We start from the raw sequence: 25937 nt of genomic DNA, 5'->3' as shown, positions 1-25937 counted from the left end.
GGCTGGCTTTGAGGGGAACAGAATAGTCCTGGGGCTGGAGAGAAGGGTGGATGTGAACGATGATTCTTCGGGTGCGGATCCTGGCACTTGGTGAGCTGGGCTGCGGGAGGCCCCTCTGCCACACCCTGGAGCCAGAACTCCTTCCCTCAGCACCATCCCTGAAGCTTAGAGAGCTCCCCAACCCCACTAAACCCCCGATCGTCATCCCCATCCTGATGGGCTCTTCCAAATGCCCACTCGGGTGCCTACCTATGTTCGCATGCAGAGTTGGGGTGCTCCATGTGACATACGCACCGTTGGAGATGCCTTGCATCTTCTGGCATATAAAATGCTTAAAAAAATTTAAAAAAAATCCAGAAATGGCTTTCAAAGTGCTGAGAGCCGGCTATAACATAACGGGATGCTGGGATGGGAGAAAGCGGTGTTTCCTGGGATAGCTGTCTGTAGAGCTTTTTTGTGTTGGAATGTAAAATTAAAAAAAAAATTTGTGTTGGATCGGAAAATGCCTCTCCCACACCTCCGCAGAAGCCCCTCCCTACTTCCCCAGTGGAATCAGCACTTGTTAATGTCCCACGACCGGAAGCAACTAGCTGAGATTGCCACTTAATGTGGGCAGATGTGTGTCAACATTGCTATAAACAGAAGGTACTGGAAGGTTGGACCAGAATGTGCCATCATTAAAAATAACGTGCTGCCTGAATCCCAAAGCGACTGCCACGTGGAGGAAGGCTCACACTCACTTTGTAGGGTTCAAGGGGGCAGAACAAGTCCCAACAGACAGAGGCTAGAGGGAGATGGGTTACCACCAAGGAGAATTTTCTAACAGTTTAACACAAAAATTCACAACAAGAGCATGTGCCGAACTGTGAAGCAGTGAACGTGTTGTCATAAACAGCACCTGAGCAGCGACAGGATGTCTGTCAAAAGTGCTATAGAAAGGATTCATTTGATTGTAGCAGGAAAGGCCGGAGCACATGAGAGGATCATGAGAGACACCTTGAGTGGCACGATGCCCTGGGCTCTGGGCTGCCCAGAAAGACAGAAATCTCGTCCCCATTGGGATCGACAAGAGTCTACCCGGTTCTGAGCTCTTCTGGGCCCGTGCAGGCACAGCTGATCTCAAACCCATATCCGATTTATTTCCCCAGGCTGTTCCAGGGGACGGGTGCCAGGAAGGGGAGGCAGTTTGGTTCGTGGGATTGGGGTTTTCTGCTCGTTTGTTGAGCTTCCAATCTGGCCCCTGATGGCAAGAGATGTATACTTTTGATGGGTTTCTCTACACTGCCCAGTTTGGGAGAACAGATGCTGTGGGTCAGGCCAGCAGCCATAAATTCCTGGAAAATAACTCTTAGTGACTGAGGAAGAAAGCCATAAAACACTCTGGAGGCAGGGACAGGAAAAAACACTGGCAGAGGACAATGCATGAGATTACTGCTAAATGCCCAGCCGAGCCCCACGGGTCATTCTCAGGCCACGTCACTGCTCTGTGAGCCTGTGCCCAACGCTCCCCGGTGACACTGTGGCCCCTTCCTCTCTTTCTCCAGTGTCTCCCTCAACAAGTAGTTACCAAAGCCACCTTCAAGGTGGCCACTACCATAAGCACTAGAGACAGCTGGGAACAAAACAAAATCGAATCCCAGCCCATATTCTGGTCACTTCCTGAATCTTGTCAGCTGGGAGCAGGGAAAGGAAACCAACACAACACCTGCTGGCATTGTGTGCAGATGGCTCTGGGAGTTTTACAGACCCGACTCTGTGGAGTTTCACAATAACCGCAAGGAGCACCCTCGTTTCGCACTTCTACTACATGAGGCAGCTCTGGGATCACTCAGTGCTACGAGCTACACGAGCGGGTCCTGGACTGCTCTTTCTCCCATAGCTGCAGAATGCAGGCCCACACCACTGCAGCCAGACACGCTTGCACAGTTTTGCACCCCTTCCACCCACACCCCTTTCTCTCTCACTAAAAGACAAGGGCCAGATGCTCCTGGGCTTCTGTGGCGATGACCCCAGACCCTCTTCATTACCCTGGTGCTGAGTGCTGTGTGCACAGAGCAGCCAACAGATGTTACCCAAGTCACGGGGTCACTGTCAGCCCTCTCCATCCCTGGGCCCCTTCCAAGATCCCCAGTTCAGAGCTCCCAGCTCAAGCCTCCGGCTTGGTATTCCTCCTTAGTCTTCCTGGCTTTTGCATTTCAACTTGCCCCTAATGGTCTTCCCCGGGAAGGCTTTCCTGGTGCTCAGCGTCCGTGCGGCCCCACGGAGAAATGCCTTGTTACCTCCACCCTCCCGGCAACCACTCCTCCGGTGCCCCCACTGGCCTTGCCCCCAAGGAGTGACTTACCGGCCCCTCCCAGGCCCTCACCCCAGGTACACGTGGTTCCAGGACACAGAGATGCCACCCGGCCCCAGGACGCAGAGACAGCGACTCACCGAAGTTCTCTCCACCCCAGATGTCCATGTCTGTATCATATTTCCCCAGGTATTCGAACCAGGATTTGTCCATCACGAAGAGCCCTCCAGCGATGATCGGAGTCCTATGCATTTGGAAGGAAGGGAGGGAGTTACGGGAGAGAGACCACTGTCACATTCGTCTGCCCTGGCAGTGCAGAGCTCAATACAATTTTCTCCCCATTTCTCTTCCTCTTCACAGGGCCAATGCATTATTACCTAAAACAAGAACATGCTCTGGAGTTTTTTCTTTTGATTTTAAATCTCCCGGCCTCACAGACAGGCTAATTTACTCATCAGCATGCCTTCCGTTGGGGCAGCTGGGATTTGCTCAGAACACTGCTGCTCTGAGGGCCTGGGGATCCTTCACTGGCCTCTCCCACAGGCCCTGCCCAGCGTGGCTCTCTTGGGAGGTTCCATTACTGGGAGACCGGGCAGTGGGCCACTGACCAGGCAGGGAAGGAAGACTGAGGCAGCACCTGTTAACAGCACATCCTAGGGCGCCTGGGTGGCTCCGTCAGTTAAGTGTCTGACTCCGGCTCAGGTCACGATCTCCCAGTTTGTGAGTTCGAGCCCCGTGTCGGGCTCTGTGCTGACAGCTCAGAGCCTGGCACCTGCTTTGGATTCTGTGTCTTCCTCCTTTTCTCCGCCCCCCCCCCCCCCACCGCTTGCACTCTGTTTCTCAAAAATAAATATTTTTTAAAAATTGCACATCCAGGGGCGCCTGGGTGGCGCAGTCGGTTAAGCGTCCGACTTCAGCTCAGGTCACGATCTTGCAGTCCGTGAGTTTGAGCCCCACGTCAGGCTCTGGGCTGATGGCTCAGAGCCTGGAGCCTGCTTCCGATTCTGTGTCTCCTTCTCTCTCTGCCCCTCCCTCCTTCATGCTCTGTCTCTCTCTGTCTCAAAAATAAATAAACGTTAAAAAAAAAATTAAAAAAAATTGCACATCCATTTTTTGAGATTGTGTTCTCCTTTTCTTCCCTCTTTACCCCTCTATCAGGGGTTATGTCACCTATGTTGGGGTCCTAACCCCCAGTACCTCAGAATGTGACCTTATTTAAGGAGCGAGTCTCTATAGAAGTTAAAATGAGGACATTACGGTGAACCCTAAACCCATGTGACTAGTGTCCTTAAAAAAAGGAAACACAGAGCCAGAGAGACAGACGTGCCTAGAGAGCATATAATGTGAAGAGGCACGGAGAAGAGAGCCCCCTGAAAGCCAAGGAGAGAGGCCGGCATTGGCCTCAGAAGGAATTGACCCTGTCGACACTTTGATTTTCGACTTCAAGCCTCCAGACCTGCAAGACAATACATTTCTGTCGATAAGCCACTCCGTGTGTGGTGCTTTGCTGCAGGAACCCCAACAAACTAATACACCCTCATCTTTGTTTTTTCCCGTCGGATCCCACCCCACCTTCCCCTGCCTCTGGTGCCTGAGAGAGATGCCAGAGAAGCCACTTGGAAAGGAAAAGTTGCAGAGGAAGGCAGACAAGGATAGCAGAGTCCAACCAAATAATCCAGCAAGTTTAGGGACGTGTGTCTATAAGGATCGGTGGCTGGGAGAGGTGGGCAAGCCCTCAGGGACCTGGCCCCTCATCCAGCGCGTCCAGAGGGTGAAGGCCGTTTTCACCCACGTCAGTTAATTGATAGAGAGCAGGTCCAGAAACCAGGTCTCCCAAAGCCACGCCCCCCTGCTATTTCCTGCAAACTGACCTAATGCTGGGAAACACTCATTCAGGGAGCAGGGATATTCCCACAAGAAAAGAGCCCACCCTCAGAATGTCACCACTGGGACAGAGAAGGGTAACACCAGGAGGTGGCTGCACCACTGCCCCCTTCGTCCTTGATGTGGTCCACCACCATATCATGTGCTGCCACTGTTGGGTAGCTGAGAAGCTGATGTGTGCGGCATGGAGCTCTCAGTGTGGGAAGAAGGTTCTACTCTCCCTTTAGAAATAAAGGGCAGGGGGCACCGGGGTGGCTCAGTTGGTGAAGCGTCCGACTCTCGATCTCCACTCAGGTCACGATCTGATGGTTCAGGGGATCAAGCCCCTCACTGGCCTCTGCACTGACAGTGTGGAGCCTGCTTGGGATGGTCTCTCTCCCTCTCTCTCTGCCCCTCCCCAGCTCGCATGTGTACTCTCTCTCAAAATAAATAAATAAATAAACATTGAAGGAAGGAAGGAAGGAAGGAAGGAAGGAAGGAAGGAAGGAAGGAAGGAAGAAAAAAGAAAAGAAAGAAAGGAAGGAAGGAAGGAAGGAAGGAAGGAAGGAAGGAAGGAAGGAAGGAAGAAAGAAAGAGAAAGAAAGAAAAGGCATTAGCCAGCATGCCATCTGGCTCCAATCTCCCTCTTGGCATCACTCCAGATTATGACAGCTGGAGGAGGAGGGAGGAGAGGCCGGCAGGTAGGTGAGACAGAGGTCCCTGGTAGAGCTCTCCTGAACACACACGTCTCTCTGGAGTGTCCCCATTTGGCTCTTCGTAGCTCCTTGGTTCACAATCTGACTTAAGTTCTTAAGTTAATTCAGTGCAAGTGAGCAAACGTTTACTCTATGGCAGGTCCAGAGATACGGAGATGCCCATGAAGAATGTGGGCATCCCTAAGTTACCGGCCAGAGAAACTGCACCCTAGTGGTCTTGTCTGTATTTCTCCAAGCACTTTTATCCTCCTGACACCCCACCTGAAGCAGACAGCTGTCAGCTTGGAGATTCCCCAACAGGTCTGGGACACGTGCACCAGCCTTAGGTAGGAACACCCACACCATACGTTCTCAGTGCTCAGGACACAGGCTCCCCGCTGAGTGGACACCATGCTCTGTTCTACCCCCGGCCCCGTGACAGGTCCCGGGCCCCAGGCGGCCATCCTGCCACCATGTGCAGCGAATCGTAGCAGGGGCCTGAGGAGAGAACGCCCGCAAAAGAGCCTGGAGCTGATGCCACCATCTCATTCTCAGACAGGACACAGCAGATGTGTGTTTGTTTGTTTGTATATATTTTATTTTGAGGGAGAGAAAGAGTGCATGCACGCAAGTTGGGGAGGGGCAGAGAGTGAGGGAGACAAAGAATCAAAGCGGGTTCTGCACTGACAGCACACAGCCCGATGCGGGGCTAGAACTCATGAACTGTGAGATTGTGACCTGAGCCAGAGTCAGACGTCTAGCTGATTGAGCCACCCAGGCGCCCCAGACGTGTTTGTTAACAAGCAGCAGTGGCCAGGCCTCGAGATCAGCCTCTGCTTACAGCACTGCTGACCTGACCTTTCCCGGGCTGAATCCTGCCTGGTAGCTCAGCTCTGGCCCTAAGGAACCATCTTTTCCCCAGTCAGAGGCTCAAACAGGACCACCTGGTCCCAACTTCCCAACGTTTCGCGGGAAGTGTAAGTATGAGGCGCACGTGTGGGAAGGGTGACACCGGGCAGCTCCTCAGCACAGGCCTTACCAGACCCCTGTCCCCTCAGGAGACATCTCCTTGAAGACAGAAACTCCTGACGTAAGGGGAGAGGGGGGCTGGCCTGGCAAGGGTTCTCCTGGTCTCTGCCCAGTCCTGAGCGTCCAATGTGAAATGCCTCCTACACCCTGCGGCAGTGGGAAGGACCGAGTGGTGACAGATCTGCCCAGCCACCCCTGCCCTGACTTACCTGATGGGCTCGGTGGGGTCCAGGCGCCGAGCCTTCTGCTCTGGGGAGAGCTGCTCCCACTGGAAGTGGAGGCTCCAGTCAAACCCTGGAACACAGCACCGAGTCGCTTGATTTGGTCTCTCATGCAGAGCCTGCGCAACGCGTCCCTTTTCTGGAAGCTCATGAACGCATCCGGGGAAGCTGGTCCCAGGCTGGTCAGCAAGAAGGCCGCCAGATGTCCCTCCCACAGCTTCTCTTTCTCTACCTCCTACTGCTTCTCTGAGCCTTCTCTGCTGGGCAGTTAGAGGATAAAGGGCAGACGATAGAGTCACTTGTGACAGAGTCTAAGGGGGACAGGATGGGTAGTTACGGGCGTGGCCCTTGGCCAGGAGCATTGGGGAGGCGCCAGCAGGTTTTTGTAAGGGGCTGAGCTACCTCAGATCAGTTTTGGGGAACCAGCACTAGGCCCTGAGCAGAACCTTGGTGGGCCTCAGAGAGAGCGTAGCGACCAGTGCTGAGGTGACAGAACAAGTCAGGCCCTGCCTAGCTGGGGGGGGGGGGGTCCTTGCCTCCCTCCTGTTCTCAGGTCCCAGAGCGAGCCCATATCAGAGCCAGGGCTCTGGGGGCTGGAGGCATCATCCTACACACCCCCTGGCTGTTCCATTCGTGGCCTCAGTGGTAAGGCCACAATGGAGCCACCAGCATTATAGGACTCAGGGCTGGACGCTCCAGACAAACCACCAGCAGACGCTTCCCCCACTTTCCCCCTTGAATGCAACAACCAGGAGGAGCAGCGAGTCCTTGCTGGGGAGGGGTGCTGGCCCTACTCACCGCCCCTGAGCTCCGCGGCCGACTCGATGTAGTTGAAGTTGTCCAAGCTGATGATGTCAATCACGGGGCACACCACCCGCGTGTAGTCCTGGAAGACAGCAGACTCCGGGCTCAGCCTGTGGTGCCAAGGAGCCGGGCTGGGAATCAGTGAGCTTGGCAGAGCCTCGCCCTGGTAACGCCAGGCTGGTTTTGTGGCCTTGACTAAGCACTGCCAGCTCTGGATCTTAATTTTCTCATCTAGAAAATGGGGTACCGTGACCTCTCTGGTTCCATTGCCTAAAACGCCAGGAGCCCTTCTCTGACTCCTGGAGTCCTTCTCAGCCACAGTGGCCTTCGGAGCATGGTGGGGACATGGCAGGGGCCGGCTGGAGAGGGATGCACATGAAGAAGGGGGAAAGCAGGAAGAAGGGGGCTCTAAAAGTCCTTCACCATCAGTGAGGTCTCAGGAGGCAGAGGCCACAGCCAGCCCGGAAGGTGACTTCTACCTGCAGTCCCATGAAAAGAAGCCACACACCCACAGGAAAAGCACTTTGGAATTTCCAAATACCTTCATTCTATGCCTACGTTTACGAATAGCATCTCTAGACATTCCTAACTTCAGGTGTCACTTGTGATGGTCACAGATCGGTGCCTCCAGCCCTGACTCACCCCCTTCCTTCCAGACTCAGATCCAGTATGCCACTGGCCACCTCCGTGGATGCCCCATGGGCTTTCAGTGATGGCTTCATCATCTTGTCCCCAAACATGCTCCTTTCCCTCGGTTGCCTATTTCTGCTAACAGAACCATCGCGTATCCCTCCGTCTCCCCAGCACAAAGCAGAAAGCTTCGCCTCTGCCCATCACCCATTGAATCTAACTCTGAAACTGCTCGTCTGAGTGTGTCCTGCCTCCATTTTTCCCCCCTCACACCTGGCGTACCACAGTGGACTCCTACCTTATCCCACTCTCTTCCCTTCGGCGGCCGCCGAAATTGTCATTACGATGTGAAAATCTCACTGTGCGGCTCAACAGCTAAAAACCTGAACCGCCTGCAAGATAAGGTTCCAACTCCTTAGCCTGGCATTCAAGACCATCAAAACCAGGCCTGTATCTCCCTTTCCGGCTTCCTCGCTTGCTGTATCCCTCAGGCTCCCCTGTCTATAGGCATCAAAGTCATCCAGGAAACATTCTCAAAATATGCAAGACAGAGGCACCAGCTCCTGGGGGCTGTCAAGGTGCTGCATATATTTTTAAAGCCTTCCCTGCTCTGGGTGAACACCCTGTACCTGGCTTGCGGGAGGGGAAGCTGGGGGCAGGGTAAAGGAGATGTGAACATGGAGACTCCACAGCCAAATGGAAACCAAGCAGCCTGGGAGAGCCAGCAGGTCGGGGAAATCAGGCGGGACCACATCTCCAATCCTCCACACCTACCACCTGCCGGCACAGGCAGGAACCTCTGCTTCTCCTTGTCGCCATTTCATTTCCTAGTTCAATCTCTCTCCCAGATGAGGCTGTCTCCTTATTTTAAGCTCGGACTCACCAGGTGCCTGCTTTTATGTTCACAGACTTCATTTGGCCCTCAGCTTCCACGTGTGACTCATCCTGACAGTGACAAGGTACCTCGGAAGGCAAGGGGCCCATGTGGAAAGAAATGCTCATTTTCAATGCATTGCTTCTACCTCTGGGCCGCGCACAGATGTTCCTTCCACAGTCGACACAGCACCTGCCCAGCTGCCACTGCTCTCCAGGCACCACTCAGGCTCTGTCACTGTGCGTCTCTGAGTGTGCACACGCACCACGTGCCCACGCACGGCTATCCACACCAATACCTCCCCACGGACACAACCTCAAAGACATCCTTGTGACTTGAATTCTGACATGGTTGCGGAAGTTCGGAGACTGAACTTCTCCTGTGAGTCTGACAAAGTCCTCATTTTGCCTTGGCTTGTTGAGCGTTTGGGTCTTTACAGCTTCACTAAGTCCTTATGTCAATGCTTGTGCAGCAGAGAATTACTCTTGCCCAGAGATATGTTTGGCCCTTGCCCAGCTTCTGGGCAGTAACTCCTAAGCCCTCAGAATGCCCTGCCTAGAAGAGTGTCTCTGTTTACCTGGGAGATTTGAGATATACCAGTCTATGCTAATAGTGTGACTTATTATGATGAGGGCCTTGGGTCGTGTGGTACCAACTCAACCTGACCTTCGGAGGGGCATGGAGACCATGGGGGGGGGTGGTCAGCCACATCTAGGTGACTGACCCCCAACAAAAAGTGCAGACACCAAGGCTTGGGTGGGCTTCCTGTTCCGAAATGCTCTGTACATGTTGTTATACATCCCTGCTGGGAGAAGTAAGTGCCGTGTGTATAATCCCACTGAAAGAGGTCAACTAGAAGCTTGTGCCTGGAACTCTCTATGCACCTGTTCCCACTGCTGAGTTTAACCTGTATCCATTTGCCACACGAAACAGTAATCATGAATATAATAGCTTTGCTAAGTTCCAAGTCCTTCTAGTGAATTACTGAATCTGCGGGTGGTCTGGGGACCCCCACACCGCAATCCTGGTGTTTCAAATCTCTCCTCAATATTTGGAAATTGAAATGCAAAATAAAATGTTGGTTGCTTGCCTGGGAAAATGCTGGTTGCTTGCCTGGGCCACAGCCTTCCCCAGAAGCCACCCAGGGGCTCCGCCTCCAGGGTGCGTCGGCTCTGGTGCACCGTCCCTGTACGTTCCAAGGGCTTCTGCCCTTCTATTACTCCTATCACAGTTCATATGTGGTGTCTGCTTAGAGTCATGGAGACCAGGTGGGTAATGAGGGATGTTTGGGGCTCAGTGCTGTGTGAAGCCATGTCCTTAAAAAGAGGCTGCACGAGACTTTACACGTGACCCTTAAAGCCAGGACGCACATCTGAGTGACCCTGGGGGTAACTGCTCCACTTGTGCAGCACTCAGCCCCAGCCCACGGCCTGCTGGGCAGCAAGTGTTCATCAGCGTCGGCTCAAGAGGCTGGCTGTTAACTCGCTCTGAGGGTACTATGTCGATGGCTGGTAGCAAAGCGGATGGGTCAGTTACAGTTGAGAAAAATGGCCTCTCCTCCTACAGGCTCAGGGATGGAAGGACTTCCGGTAAAGATACCCAAAGCCACCACAGGTGCTGGCCCGTGAGCTCCAGTTGGCTGGTCTTCAAGGCTAGGCCCACAGGTCGGCTTAAGCAGGCAGCTGGAGGAGTCACTGGCAGGCCCATGGCCTGGACCCCGTCTCCCCCCCTCACCCCCCACAAGTCCATTGGCAGCAATGACAGAGGCTGAATGCACCAGCCAATGGCCATCGATCACCTGTGCGGTACACCTCTCCTTCCTCCACCCATTCATGTAACTAAAACTACACTGTGAATGGGCACTCAGAAAGCTAGAGAGATCAGCCACTCACTTGGTGAACCAGCTTTACTGAGCACCTCTTATGGTTTAGGAATTGTGGCAGGTGCAAAGATGGATACGGCCTCACAGTCTAGGGAAGACAGAGGACGGGCACTGGAGGGTGACGACGGAGCCTCTAAGGTAGGCTGGAGGGGTGGGGTGGGGGAGAAGGAAGGGGTCCTCGAGGAGGGGACAGAAGACCTGGGTTCTCGTTCTGACGCTGCTATCTAGAATTCACGTCACCTTAAGCAAACCAGCACACGCTGAGGAACTGTTTCTTCATCTATAAAGTGAAGACAAATTATTATTTGCCAAACCATCTTGCCTTCCTAACAGGGCTTTTGGGTGGAAGAAGAGAGGGAGGCGTGTGAGAGGCTTTGAAGCATATGTAAGCCATTATTTACATAAATTTACCAAATGCTAAAGGGATTGAAATTTCTTAAAATCTTTTTTCCTACTGAAGAGATATGTAGATAAGGAGCGGGGAGAAAGAGGCTTCTGTTAAAAGAATTAAAACCAACCTGGTGCTTGTTTCAAGTATCATCGTGTAGCTGAAGGGAGGAGACGGGACGCGAGAGAGTTCCTTGTGGAAAAGACCAGCTGAGGACGGTTTCTGACAGCCCAAACTCGGCCTCTCTCTTATCTCTTTCTATTTTTGAAAATCCCCAACTCCAATTACAGCTTAAAATTTCCACTTCTACTCACAAGATCAAATCACGTTTTACTCTGAGACGAGACACAATACAAAGACGTGTGGAAACACAGGCTGACACACGCCCACATCCCTGTCCTGGAAGGGATGTCTCAGTGGAATGTTCTAGCAACAAGAGCCAGGGTCTGGAGAAAACCTCTGCAGCCCACAGAGGCTGCTGTGGCGCTCCGCAAGGGGCAGAGCCAGACCACGGCCCCAGGGTTTGTCCGGCCAGTCCCCTGCTACCAAAGCTTTAGATCAGAAACCGGTGGGGATCCGGAGCTCAGCCCGGGAGGATGAGCTCTATTTGGGGCCAAGTGACTGCCACAGGAGGAGCACTGGGTGGCAAGGAGCACTCACACGCAGGAGGAAGAAACGATGAAGGCTTCTCTGCCCTGCAGGTGAGGCTGACCAGGGATGCAAAAATGAGAGCATTTTTCAGAGAGGGCTTCTGTGATGGCCTCATAGGCACTGGGGTGGAAAGGGTTCATTAAGGTTGTCTGAGGAAAGCAAGGCCCCCTAACATATCCTGCAGGGCCACATTAGCCTGGGTGGGGGGGTCCTATAGATCAAACACTGAATCGCCACATCATCCCACAATTCCACTCGTTGGTATCACCCCAAAGAATTAGAAGCAGGCACTCAAACTTGCATACTAATGTTCACAGCAGCACCATTCACAATAGTAAAATGATGGAAACAACCCAAATGTCCATTAGCAGAGCAACGAATAAACAAAATGTGGTACACAGGCAGTAATTTCTCTGACACTGGACATAGCAACTTTCTTCTTGATATGTCTCCCGAGGCAAGGAAAACAAAAGCAAAAATAAACTATTGGAACTACATCAAAATAAAAAGCTTCTGCACAGCAAAAGAAACAATCAACAGAACTCAAAGACAAGCTACTGAATGGGAGAAGATATTTGCAAACGACCTCCCTGATAAAGTGTTAGTATTCAAAATATATAAAGAACTTTAAAACTCAACACCAAAAAAAAAAAAAAGAAATAAACAAACAAAAAAACCCAATCAACTAAAAAACGGGCAGAGGACCTGAATAGACAGACATTCTTCCAAAGAAGACATATAGATGGCTCACAGACACATACAAAAATGTTCAACATCACTCTCACCAGGGAAATGCAAGTAAAAACCACAATGAGGTATCACCTCACACCTGTCAGAATGACTAAAATTAAAAATACAAAAAACAATTGTTGGTGAGGATGTGGAGAAACAAACGGGAGCCCTCATGCACTGTTGGTGGGAATGCAAACTGGTACAGCCACTCTGGAAAAGAGAATGGAGGTTCCTCAAAAGGTTAAAAATAGAACTGCCCTACGATCCAGTAATCACACTACTAGGTATTCAAAATACAAAATACAAAAACACCAATTCAAAGGGATACATGCACCCCAATGCTTACTGCAGCATTATTTACAATAGCCCAACTATGGAAACAGCCTGAATGTCCACTGATTGATGAATGGATAAAGAAGATATGCTGTATACATACAATGGAATATTACTCAGTCATAAAAAGAACGAAATTTTGCCATTGGCAACAACGTGGATGGATCTAGAGTATATTACGTTAAGCGAAATAAGTCAGTTGGAGAAAGACAAATACCATGTGCTTTCACTCAAATGTGGAATTTAAGACACAAAACAAAGGAGCAAAGGGAAAAAAGAGAGACAAACCAGGAAACAGAGTCTTAACTACAGGGTACACGCTACACTGATGGCTACCAGATGGGAGGTGGGTGGGGGGGATGGGGGAAATAGAAGAAGGAATTAAGAGCACACTTATGATGAGCCTTGAGTAATGCACAGAATTGCTGAATCGCTATATTGTACACCTGAAATTATATAACACTCTATGTTAACTATACCTGAATTAAAATGAAAAACTTAATTAAAAAATGTGGTACACTGTGATATTGTGATATAAGAAGAAATATAAACCTGGCTTTTGATCTTGGTTCACTGCACAAGAGCTTCTTTTTTTTTTTCTAATTTTTTTGATGTTTATTTATGTTTTCGAGAGAGAGAGAGAGAGAGAGAGAGAGAGCGCGCGCGCGCGCGCGGGGGAGGGGCAGAGAGAGAAGGAGACACAGAATCCGAAGCAGGCTCCAGGCTCTGAGCTGGGACCACAGAACCCTACATGGCTCAAACTCATGGACCATGAGATCATGACCTGACTGACTGAGCCACCCAGGCACCCCTATTTCACTAAGAGATTCTAAAACCCTTGGGATTTCCTGAGAGATGGGGGGACAGGGACATCTTTGTTATTCATAGTAATCCCCTTTCATGGAAACTGAGTTTACACTAATGAGATGACTGGTCAGCTGGGGAACCAACCACTTGATTAGAGCGTTGGTACTTTCAGCATCATCCCCGCCCCCCTCACCTCTGTGACCAGTAGGATCTGGAAGGGCCTCCAGGGCCAGGCAAAGCCCTGAAATTAAAGGGTCTGTTCATAACCTACTATTTCTCAATCCAGACCTCTTCAGCGGGATTTTGCCAGAAAAAAGGGGGAGAGAGCATTTTCTTAAACAGTGCTAAGTTCTGAGCTCTCCCAGTCTCAGGGAAGGCGGTCACAGGATGGGTATTAACCTCTGGGCCCACGTGTGAGAACTCTGCAAGGCCACCGAGGTGCTCTCGTCGGGACGAACGAAGCCGGGAAGGATTTCCCACTTTTCGGAGTGGTTCACATATCCCAATTCTTTCAGCCTCAACCCTGTCATTTTGCACAGGGAAGATGGTGTGGAGGCAACACGGAGGGCTCTGGTGCAGGTGGTGCTGGCCAGGGAATATCAGCCCAGGTCACATAATTCCCCCGACACTGTGTCCTCGTCTGTGAAATGGGTATGTGAAAAGTAACGGACCTCGTACTGCACAGAGCAGCCGTGGGAGTCAACTCAGGCAGAAAATGAAGGGCAGCAACGCTAAGCACTGATGCTGGTACCTACTGGTGACTTCTGTAGATCAGGATGGGGGTGGGTGGACTTTGGGGAATATAAAATACCAATGGGAACATTAAAGAAAGTTGTTTTTTTTTTCATACTTTCAAAAGGAGTAACCGAGACATAGAAGAAACATACAGAATTCCAGAGTAATCTAAAGGCAGACAGAGGCAAGGAATAAAGGTTTCTCAGCATCCTGCCCACCTGCCTTGGCCTGTGGGCAAGGGTGATGCACGGCTGGAGGAAAGACAGAAGCCTCAGGAATTGGGTGACAAGGCCCAGTGAAAGTCTGCTGCCTTCTTCTCACAAAAGGCACTCATCAGGGCTCCCTTTCTGGAACCTTCTACTGCCTGGGAGAAATAGTTCTGGGCAGTTTTCTTGCCCAGGAAACTGCACGCGTCATGTATCAGCTGCCGTTGGCAGCCCCATTTGCGGGGCCTGCTGTGGGTCACAGTGTGATACAAAGAACTGATCCCGGGCCTTGCCCTGCCGTGTGACCATGGGCAGGCCGCTCTACCTCAGCTTCTCCATCTCTAACGAGGGGACAGCAATCTGTCCCACCCCCCTCCCAGAGGGCCTGGGGGGCATATGTGAAGTACTGGCTTGAGAGAGCCAAGAGGTGGGGGCTGTGGAATCCTGGCCTCAGTCAGCCTCACTCACCTCTTTGACTCTGTGCAGCAGGGGCTGGAGCCAGTCTCTGTTCACTTCACAGTGGCTGTCAAGGAAAGTCAGAGTGGTGCCCTGGGCAACACTGGCGCCCCGGATCCGGGACCGGACCAGACCTGCAGTGGGGACAAACGGGCAAGTGGATGCCCCCGTCCTTCCATCTTCCGGCAAGCTTGCGGGGGGAGCCACACGACACCCCCTGCACACTGAACATACACCCAGACGCACACACACACCCCAATCCCCGACACTCACGCTCCAAGGTCCTGCCCAGCTGCATGGACCTACCTTGCCGCTCTGTGTTGCGGATGCATTTCACCTTGGGCAACTTGATGAGTTGACTGCAGTCATCAGCTGTGAAGACAGAAGGTGACGCGGGGTGAATGCCCTGGGGTGAAGGTGAACCCAAAGAGTAGGTAAGTAAGGCAGCCCTACCTACTGTCCCTGCCCCCAGCTGCAGAGCCCTGTCCTGCCCCCAGGGTGTTTGTGGGTTTTGGATGAGGCTGACTGATCGCTTCTATCAATATACAAACATGGCCCAGTCCATGCAAAGTGGCCTCAAGGGAGGCCTCTTTGGAGCAGGTCACATAGTAGTACCTGTATGCTTGCTGGCAAGCACTTCCAGATGGGAATTCTTGGGATGGCCACCTGGGGACTCTTCTCCATTTCTATAGACCATGAGAAGCATGAGACGAGACTCTTGCTCACTCTAGTGGGGTCTAGCAAAAGCTGCTGGGAGACCACACAATGGATGAGATGAATTGTGGCATTTCCTGTCTGATACTGGAGACCTTATCTGTCAAGTGATCTGTCCAGTGTATCCCATCACAGAACTGGCTTACCTCTCTCTCTACCATGCAGGGGAATGTGCCGGGATGGGCAGGAGACCCCGTCTTCAGCATCACCCCAGACCTGTCCTCTGGCTTGCCTGCCTGCCCCATTGCTTCCCTGACCCACCAAGTCTCTGAACTCCATATTGAGACCCCATGGTGTTGGTTTTGCTTCACTGTTTTACCACCCTTAGCCTCTCTTTGGCTCTGGACTCTATAGAGTGACAACAGAGACTCATAGAAGCTTCCTCTGGGCCAGGTACTGTTCCAAGCACTTTGAATGTGTGAACACATTTACTTGACTTTATTTTTTAATGTTTATTTATTTTTGAGAGAGAGAGAGAGGGAGAGAGCGAGCAGGGGAGGGGCAGAGAGAAAAGGGAGACACAGAATCAGAAGCAGGCTCCAGGCTCTGAGCTGTCAGCACAGAGCCGGATGCAGGGCTCAAATCCACGAACCGTGAGATCATGACCTGAGCTGAAGTCATGTGCTTAACCAACTGAGCCGCCCAGGCGCCCCGTGTTAACACATTTAAATCCTTACATAAACTGTATAATTATAATGATCTCCATTTACAGTCAAGGAGAGCAAGGCACGTGGAAGTTACTAATTTGCCTGAGGTACGTAGCCAGTGATTGAGTAAGTGATAGGTCTAGGATTTGAAGCTGGGCAGTCTGGCTCCGTCTGTGCTCTAACCACGAAGCTGCTCCGCTTCTGAGTGAACCCAGCAGCATACCCTCCTCCGGCTCCAGTGCCAGGTGACCTGGCAGGACGAGTTTCTCCCCACCTCCAACTGCTTCCTCACTAGGGAAGGGAGATCAGCTCACCAAGTTTAAGTACTGAGAGTCCGATCTTATTGTTCTGGACCCAGTGCACAACTCACGTATGCATTACTCCCAGGGTTCTGAGGCCGTGCGGTGGGTGTGGGTGATAGCCTTCCCACAGCAGACCCCAGGGTGGTAGTGGTTCCTAAGCCAGCTGCCAGCATGGGCACTCGGGGGGACAGATTCTACTCTCCTAGGACTTGGAGCTGTTCCCAGGGCCATTGCCTGCTTCCCCTGGTTTGTCACCGGAAAGAGGTGGATCTGCCTGGAACTGCACCCAGGATGCTGGGATGATGGCTCTCATAGGAGGCGGCCCTACCAACCCTCAAAGTCTGAGGATGCTTCCCCAACTGTCTTGCCCATCAAACTCAATATACACATGTCTGAGGACACCTGCATGCTCTTCTGGGGGCAAGAAGATATTGGGGGGGGGGTGACCCAGGTTCTTTGATAGGACAACTTGGAAACGGTGATGACCAATGGCTGGAGGGTCAGAGGGCAGCTGCTCACTGCGTCATGGCCAGGTGATGGGATGCCCCACACGGCACCCTGCAGAGCCCACCCTGCGCCCCCCACAGGAATGCAAGGAGAGGGTGCTGCAGCCTGTGCTCGGGCTAGCAGATTGTCACAGATACGAGTCAGGGACCCCAAGCGATGGAAACTGCTCTGGGTCCCAGGGTCAATTCTCTGAAGGTTTGTATGTCCAGGATAGGGGACAGTGACATATATGTGTGTGCACACCTCCATGTGCACACACGCACACACACACACACACACACACACACACCCCAACCCAATCAAGGATCGACTAAATATACTGTGTAGGTCCTCAAAGACCCACAGCAGAGGACCCAACAAATTGTTTTTAAATGTAAGGTTTATCTCCCTCCTGAGCCCCACATCAACACTTGAAGTCTTCTATACCTGCTACAAGCCTAGGCTTCCCTCTATCCCCAGAGAACTGTGGGCAGGGAATAGAAACCTGTGTCTCCAGAGCAAGGGAGCACTGATACTCACGGTCATTGCTGAAGTCATCCACCAGTATGATTTCCTGGATCAGATTCATAGGAGTGCGGTTCAGTACGCTGTGAGGCGGAAGGATGGGAGATAATTAGGACTTCTAGCAGCTAAACGTATGCACTAACCCGAGCTTTAAATAGACACTACTGCATTTGAGGAATGAAAACTGGGAGCAACCAAAGGGCTTGTGCAGTCATGCCGCTCCCCTGTGCGCCCCTGGGATACAGCCCTGCTTTCCCCTAGTGAATGCCACCGCACCCACCCAGCACCCAGACAGAAACCCAGGAGTCCTCCTCAGCGATATCCCGAGACCCCACACCGAGTCAGTGACCAAGACTTGCTGGTCCCTCTAGAAAAGGTCGCTCAAACCACTTCCACCTCTTCCACTTCTGTCCCGGTTCAACCTCTCTTGCCGGATTTTTTGCAGCAGCCATGACCTGCCCGGGCTGTCCTCTGGGGGCCTCCAGAGTGAGCTTTCTGAAGCCCGGAGCTGACGTCTCATTGTGCGACTTTCCTCACCAATGCAAACAAGTTAAGTTGACAAAACCTTCACTGTCTAGACCCAAATCCTCAGCACGCTCTTCACTGTCTGGAGACGGACCCCATTTCCAGCCTCCTCTCGCCTAGGGCCCTTATCGGGTGACATCCTGCTGGTTTGTAACCGAGAGCTGGGTCTGCCACACTGCCATGGCCTGATATGCCCCTTCTCTGTCGCAAGGACCAGTTCAACGTACTTCCTCCCCTAAGAGCTTTCCAGCTACTCAGTGAGAATGGATGGCGTCGGCTTCCTGAGGCTTCTATCATGCCTAACTCTGAGGGTTGGTTTTTGCTGGCCCCTCTGGGCAGAAAGGTCAAGTTTAGCCCAGGGGATCAGGGTCCTTGTCAGTACTGTGTTGCCAGAAGTCAGCTCAGAGCCATGGCCCGCCATTCCCTCCAGGGATGTGTACTGCACACCTACTATGTGCTCAGCATTGCATTGGGTATACGAGGAACAGAGGGAACGTCAGCTCTGCCTGCCAGATGCTCAGAGTCTAGGAGCTATTTACTACAAGCTGTGTGATCTTGGGCAAGTTACCTTACTGCTCTGTGCAGTAAGTGGCCCCATCTGTAAAATGGGGATAAGAACAGTAGTACCTTTTTCACAGGGCCGCTGGGAGAATTCAAGAGAAAATGTTTCTAGAGCATTTAGCACAAAGTCTGGCTCGGAATAGTTGTCTGGCACTATTTTTGTGCGGCAGGAACAATTCTGGGATTGACTTCATGTGCTGGTGTGTGCTGCCGATGTGCACTCACAGGGCAAGGCTGGATTTCTGGGTTCCCTCAGGGTGTCGGGCCGTATTCCACTTCTGAACACCCCAAACCACGCAGTTCCTCAGACACCCTTGGGGCCACACCACCCACTGGGGGGTGCCCATGGCCTGGTGCGTGTTGGGGAGGGGGTTCAGCTGGTGCTGGGGGGGGGGCACTGTGTGAGTCCCTCCTCTCAGGAGGGCCAATCTGAGCCCTGTTTCTGGTGAGCCGCCCTGTCTAAGCAGGATGCAGAGACTCTCCAGGAGGAGAACTTTGCCTGGAGCTACTTTTATTTATGTAGCCTTAATTCTCACCATGGCAACTGGTAGAAGGTGAGACAGCAACCCCGACTCCAAGCCCTGAGCTGGCTGTTGGGAGGTGGGGACATGGAGGGGCAGGAGGTGGTGGGAGGAGACCCTTACCACACAGGATCAATTGACAGTCCCAAAGAAAACACACGCCAACCCAACGACCAGTCTCCTGTTCAGACAGGGAAGGGGGGAGGGAGGCAGAAAGAGGGGGAAAACCTGCTTGAAGAATACCCTCTAATGAGGTTTGATTAAGGCTGCAGCTTCTTCACGTGATTCCCCCCAAATCCCTGCCGGCTCTTTGAAATTCAAGAGTTCTCTTCTGTGAACATCAAAAGGTAAATCGCATGCAGCTCTGGGCTGGTTGAACTGAGAGATGATTAGCGAATAAAAAATGTCCAGGGTTTAAAAAAGAAAAAAAAAAAAACCAGAAATCGTCAGCAGTAAGTGCTAATTAGACCATTTCCTGGTAACACCTGGCTTGTTTTTTGCTCCCCTAATCAGAGCAATTGGAGTGATAGCGGGGGCTCCGTGAACGTGGCCCTGGATTGGGAGAGCCTGAGGTGGCAGGTGCTCTGGGCTCCTGGGGTGGCTGGTGGAGAAAGGTCAAGTCTAGCCCAGGGGCTCGGCCTGGCCCAGCTGGTCCCCCAGGGGCCCGCTTTCTGAACGACCGCTGCCATTCCCACCACCCAGACCCTGCTTGCTCCATCCCTGGAGAGCTGTGCTCTCCCCAGTCCGTCCGCCAGGAGGCTTCACCAGCCCCTCTGCCACCAAGCCAACTGTCCCTTTCCTCCAGCTTAGGAAAAGCCCGTCCCCCACTACGGCGTTCCATGCCCTTTCCACACAGCCTCTGAATGGGAGTGAGTGCTCACCTCACTGGCAGGCCCAGATCACACCCTGCCTGGGAATTATTCTAGAACTGAGTCTCCTACACACGGCTCACTTCTCTGCCAGAGGGCAGCTAGGCAGAGAGCAACTACCTACACCTTCCACAATCTGCCTGCCGAGCCCTGACGGCGGGGGCCCCCACGGAGCACCCTGGGAGGCGGCGGGCACGGTGGTGTGAACGGCGTGGGAGGCCGGGCGGCCCCCAGCATTTCCTAGCTGTGCCATCCTGAACAAGACGCCAGGCCGCTCCCAGCCTTCGTTTTCATCTGTAATTACATTTTCCTTGTAAAGGCAGGCGATATTAATACTTGACCTACTTCACAGGCTCTTGTGCCTTATGAAATGAGGAAATGTATTTGAAATTGCTTTGTGAACTCTACGGTGCTGTATGCAGGCAGGGTTTCTCCAACGTTCCCTAAATGCCAGTGGGATGAAGACCTGAGGCGGGCTGACCGTTGAGTCTGGACCTTCTGGAGTCAGGCTGACTTGGGTTCAAGTACTAGAGCTACATATCCACCATTTGCTGGCTTGAGAGCTTCAGTAGGTACTGAGTCTCCAGCACCACAACTTCCTCGGCTGCCTGAAAGGTGCTCAGCATGGAGCGTGGCCCAGGGGCTGCTTTCAGAATCCAGGTTATTGATAATAATGATGATCCTGGTTCTCAAAGTGTGACCCCAGGGCAAGCAGCATCTGTGCTGCCTGGGCACTTATTAGAAATGCGAACGCTCGGGCCCCACGCCAGACGCACTGGGTTAGAATACCTGGGGATGGGACCCTCCAGGGGATTCTGATGCCTGCTCAAGTTTGAGAGCCCCTGCATAACAACACTGCTGCGTCCCCGGGCGGGAGAGCATCAGGACCCCTGCCACTGTCCATTGTACAGGACCGCTCTGTGCCAGGCCCTGCCTGAACCCACTCACTCTTCTCCACCATCGTGTGAGACAGTTATTACCGGTAGCTCTTGTTTTGTAGAAACGGAAACTGAGGCAGAGAGGTACAGGAGCTTGCCCAGGGCCACACAGTTGGTATGAGCAGAGCGGGCAAATCTGGCCCCGTGTCTCTTTTCTTATCCACCTTAACCTAAGAAGTTGTTCCCTCTAAATCCAGAGTTTTACCAAAAAAGAAAAAAAAAAGCAACAGTAAGGAGATTCAGGGTATAATCATGCATGCTCCAGAGCCCCCACAGTCAGTGTCGGGTTGAAGGACACTCCAAAAGGAAGGGGACAGCTCTGGGTCTCACATATACACAGGGACCCAGTGCAATACCAGATAAAGATAAACCATTCCTTGGGGCTTGCTTCTGTCTCCTTAAGAAAAGAAGTCCCCTCACTGATCTGGGTTGTGACTCTCCCTGCCCCCATCACCCGCCCCCATCATGCCTCTGCCTAGCTCTGAGTACCTTCATGTACACCCTCCCAGCCCCCAGCCCTCACCCAGCTAACTCAGGAACTCAGGGGGCCAGAGAGCGAGGGCAGGGATGGGCAGAGGGGAGAAGGTTTAGTCAAGTGCTGGGGGGAGGGAGGGGGAGGAGAGGGTACATTCAGTCCTCCCCTTGAGCGTCTTTCCCTTGTGAGAGCCTGGCAGCAGAACCATCAGAATTCTAGAACATTAAAGATGAAAGATACTTTAGAGAAGATCCTTTCACTGATGACAAAGCGAGATAGGAAGAGCTCCTCATTCAGTCCTGTCTCAGTGGCTGGTGATTTATTTGTGCATGAAGATAGGGAATGGAAGGAAGAGAATCCCAAGGCAAATAATACCTGGCCATGGAAACTTCTAGAAGTAATCTTCCTTGCTTCCCGCCTCCCCTAAAATTCACTTCCACCGTGCTTATGATATAAAAGCCTGTCTGTTCACACAGTTCTACCCTCATTCTGCTGTTTTCATATATCACACTTGGGTGTTATATCAGAAGTTCCTCAGAGGCAGGAAATAGGTCCATGGGCTCTCCTGGCAAAGTGCCCAGGAGTTTGGTGTGTGGTCTGGCACTTCATGGGTGTCTACTGAAAAGTATGGTGCTGATGCGCTGGTCCTAAGCCCTCTTGCAGAACACAGGGCACCAGGGCCTCGGGGGCAGTGCTCATCAGGCTGGTGGACAGAGGCACTGGGTTACACCCTTAGCTGCCTCCCAACCACCCCCCCCCCGAGCCAGAAACCTGAGTCTTGGCTCCTGTGCTTCCTAGCCCGGTGGCCTTGGGCCTCTGTTCACGTCAGGCACCCCTGACTTCAAAAGTTCCAGTTCTGGATGGGACTCCGACTGGACTGAGGCATAAGGTGTTCTGGAGACCATAAAGCCCAGCATACATTTAAAATACTAATGATATTGTTATAAAGTATCATTATTAATATTGTAAAAGAGCAGTGAGAAGAAAAGAAAAACTGTGTCTTAGAGCTGAAAGGGAGGAGTCTACAGGGAGCACCTCAAGTGACCTTGAGAATATAAACACGGTGTTAGGGAACGATGGGGAGCCTGGGAGCCCCACAGGATAACACCCCCAAATGTTCCAGGTAATGTCTTCTTGTGGGAAATGTGGTAGAACTGGAAACATGAGGGATATTTTCATCTCCATCCTTACAGATGTGGTCAGTGATCTGCCCAAGTCACACGGCCAGGAAGCAGTAGGGGAAGGACTTACTTGACCCCAGGTCTTGTGACCCCAGGTACCCGACAGCCTCTTTTGAGAGCTCGTTCACCGTGCAGATATGGAGATAGCTAATGCTGCTCAAGCACCGACTCTATGCCCGTCACAGTTCTCGGTCCCTTGTCTAACCCAAAGCAACACTATGCGGTAGCTATGGTTATTATTCCCATTTTCTTGATCAGGCAACTGAGCCACAGGGAGCTTTGGTAAGGGGTGAATAAGATGCAGTCTTGCCCTAAAGGAGTTCACTGAAGATTACACCTGGGAAAAATGCATTAAATGCTAGAGTAGGGATCTGTAGTAAGAAGTCCAGAGGAAGGCTCTAATGGTGTGTGTGCGTGCGTGTGCGTGTGCATATGTGCGTGTGTTAAGGGGTGGAGGTGTGTGGTGTCAGAGGACTCCTAGAAAGAAGAAGAGAGGCCAGCCTGGAAGGTGAGGACTCCTGCTGATCCCAGTGCCCTCGTGGAAACATCTGGCAGACATAGTTTGTTCCAGAAACCCTGCCTACCCTGCCCAAGCAGACCGTGATGGCCATGGGGCTGTGGTCTGGTGTTTTCAAAGTAGTCACCTTCGTTCCACCATGTCCCTGCTCAGCCCAGAGGCTGAGAAACAACATTTCTCCCTTCACCAGAAAAGACTCAGGTAAATCGGATCACCCCATACCCCTGTTCCCCCCCATATGCCCGCACTGGTTTACAAATCGGAAAGGTACTTTGTTAGTCTACTGCGAGACTCACAGTGACTCCTGACAGTGACTCAGGACACTTTCTGGTCAAGAGCTGAAGCCTTGCTGGGAAACCAAATGCAAACCTGGGGGCCTGGGGGGCGAATACAGAAGCCAGGGCAGAAAAGGCAAGCAGCTAGCCGAAGGAAGCAGCCAGGCGGTTGCCAAGGACATCTGGGCAGCAGACAGAGTTGCCCCTGTAGACAGGGGGAAACAACACATACTCGGGCAGTTCCCTCCTTGTATTTCTATGGGATGCACTGACCCTGCAAGGCAGACATTCATCGTAAGTGACAGGTGGCACCGAAGACTTGGTGCCCGCCATCAGGGCGAGCCTGTCGCTGACTCCCTCCCATCACCCGGAGCTTCCCTACCTGCCCACAGCCAGGCACAGGAAGGTGTGGCTTAGTGATGGAAATGACAAGAGATTTCACCTGTTTGGTCATCCTCTTCTTGGCCCTCCCTCTCTGTGGGATCAGGTGGCCATGCGATGCGCTGCCTTCCAGATAGGGATGGGCCATGTGTCCCAGGGGCATGGAGGTATCGCAGACACTTTATCCCAGGGCCGACCCTAACACCTCTATCAGGGATGCTGAACACCACCACCATCCACAGCCTTGCCTATAGAGGCTGCTAAGAACTGAAGTCAGAGTGCAAGGGTTTGAACCCTGCTTCACCACTGTTAGCTGAGCAACAGTGGGCTTTGATTCAGTACTTCCAAGTCTCAGTTTTCTCAGCTGCAGAGTGGGTACAGCAGTGGCCTCCCACCTCCCCAACGGACAGCATGAGCCGAGGCACGTCTGCACACAGGGGACCTCATGATCAATGGCTGCCATTACCACCTTCGAAGATGCCAATGCTGCTGGAGACTTGAAAGAGGAAGGGGGGCCGGATGGTGTTGGGGGGAGGGTGGGCATGGGGAGAGGACTCCAGAGTTATGGGAGGGACATGGCATGGGGAAGGGAGGCAAAACAACCAGGGCCAGGTCTCCAAGGCCCTGTCTGTGCTCTGAGGGCAGTTTGCTGGGAGCTGGCGCTGGGGCTTTTGCAGGTCACAGATTCATGCAGTCCACAGGCCAAGGTAAGGATGCACCTGTTACAGCAAGAGCGGACCCAGACTAGGAGCTGAGGGTGGGTGGAGAGGTGGAGTGGGATTGAGGCTGCAACAGGAGATACGCAGTGGGGAAAGCAAATATCAGCACTGCCTTCAAGCTGCTCTGCCGTGTGCTGCGGCTCCTGGCCACATGGAGGCCGTGGAGAGGCGTGGACTGGGACTTGCAGTGCCTGGCAGACCCAGGTTCTAATCCCAGCCCGATGCTGGGGTGGGGTATTTACTCAGCGTCACCCCTCGGCTCCCTTGTCAGCTGTGGAAGTTAGAGCTCATGTTCCAGAGACAGTCTAGCACGATGGTTAAGGGCGAGAGCTCCAGATCCTCTGTGGCTGCCACCGACCTCCAAGTTACTGACCACCTGGGGCCTCTGGCTATCCCCCTATAAAATGGGGTAAGAGCCGCCCTCACAGGAGGATGAAGAGCGACAGAATGGATGCATAACATGTATCAGACAGCACCTCCATGGAGTGGGACATGCCTGACATTCTTATCACAGGGCCAGCCTGCCAGTGAGCAGACCCCGTCTTCCCAAGGGCTGGGCCTCGAAGGGCTGATGGATGGATGGGGGAGGCTGTCTTACCTGCGGATGGTTCTGAGCAGGGTGGAGCGGGCCTCGTTGTGGAAGGTGATGATGATGCTGGTCGGGGGCAGGTCCGCACAGTACACCAGCAGGGTGCACCTGGGGAAGGAAAGACAGGAGCACAAGTAAGACCTTTGGGGGCAAAGGAGATCTAAAGGGCTGGCACCAAGGGGCCAGGTGACTGGCGGTCGCCGGTATAGACAGATGGCTGGCATCTGGGAGGACTGACCTGGTTGCACGGTGCAGATTAAGACCCCAGGGCAGGAAAGTTCCCAGAATGACTGAAGTTCAATTTCCTACCACCTCAGGGGAACTTGGGCTCGCATCCAAATTAAGTGAACGTGCAGAACAGAAATGTGGGATTTCTCGCGTGCCCGAATTCATGCATGGAGGTTCCTGGTAGCCACACAAAGTCACCCCAGGTCCTGGGCTCTGCTCCCCGGTCTGTGTCCATCCCGGACAGAGCCCCCACCGTGTCCTCGGCCGGCAGCTCCAGTTGACTGCACCAGGCTGACCCCTCACCTCCTGCCACACACAAACATGGAAATCTGGTGTGTTTAACAAGGCAGAGCCCTAAAACCCTGGCACAGAGACAATAAAACCCCATCTTAAAAAAGCATTCATTTCCACGTGTCCAGGATCATTTCGTATGACAATTACATCTGGGGTAATTTCAATTTAATACCTCGCTGCAAGTGAAAATTGTAGCCCGCAGCCCGAAAATTACTATAATAATGAAAATAAACCCACCAAGTGATGCCGGTGCCACCAGGGACTATCCCTGGGTAAGTGCTTCCTCCTGTTTGTCGCTCTTTCGGGGGCTGTCCAATTACGGGGAGTGGTATTAAATGAGGAAGTAAATAACAGACATTTGGTGAGTCAAACATGTCTTCATTTTCCAATTTCGTCCTAGGCTCAGGGCTTTGCATTTGGGGTCCAGAGATCCAAGGATGGACTCCCAGGGGACCGTGAACCCCCTGAAATTGTTTGCAAAGTCGGGTAGGCAAAGGTGCGGGTTGTAGCTTTCACTAGATTCTCAAAGAAGTCTGGCCGAAGACGCTTAATCTCGGTCCTAGGCCAGAGAGCCTGATGCCCCTGTGGCCT

At 52.5% G+C, this 25937-nt stretch overlaps 1 protein-coding gene across 2 annotated transcripts in view; it reads right to left on the bottom strand.

Annotated features, from left to right (window-relative positions):
- Positions 1 to 25937, bottom strand: part of GALNT14 (polypeptide N-acetylgalactosaminyltransferase 14) — a 207564-nt gene that overhangs the window by 24490 nt on the left and 157137 nt on the right. For both annotated transcript variants that reach the window (XM_047069469.1, XM_047069470.1), the window contains exons 3-9: positions 24834 to 24932; positions 17289 to 17356; positions 14906 to 14971; positions 14612 to 14733; positions 6900 to 6987; positions 6090 to 6174; positions 2434 to 2537 (exon numbers count right to left, since the gene is read on the bottom strand). In XM_047069469.1, coding sequence (XP_046925425.1) covers positions 2434 to 2537; positions 6090 to 6174; positions 6900 to 6987; positions 14612 to 14733; positions 14906 to 14971; positions 17289 to 17356; positions 24834 to 24932 — 632 coding nt within the window. The remainder of the gene's footprint in view (positions 1 to 2433; positions 2538 to 6089; positions 6175 to 6899; positions 6988 to 14611; positions 14734 to 14905; positions 14972 to 17288; positions 17357 to 24833; positions 24933 to 25937) is intronic.

The sequence above is a fragment of the Lynx rufus genome, unplaced genomic scaffold (genome assembly GCF_022079265.1).
Source record: "Lynx rufus isolate CCGP_SWC_20201006 ecotype Redwood Valley unplaced genomic scaffold, mLynRuf1.p SCAF_8, whole genome shotgun sequence".
In the NCBI taxonomy this organism is placed as follows: Eukaryota; Metazoa; Chordata; class Mammalia; order Carnivora; family Felidae; genus Lynx; species Lynx rufus.
Note: the sequence above shows the minus strand (reverse complement) of the source record. Positions and strands in the feature narration are given on the sequence as shown.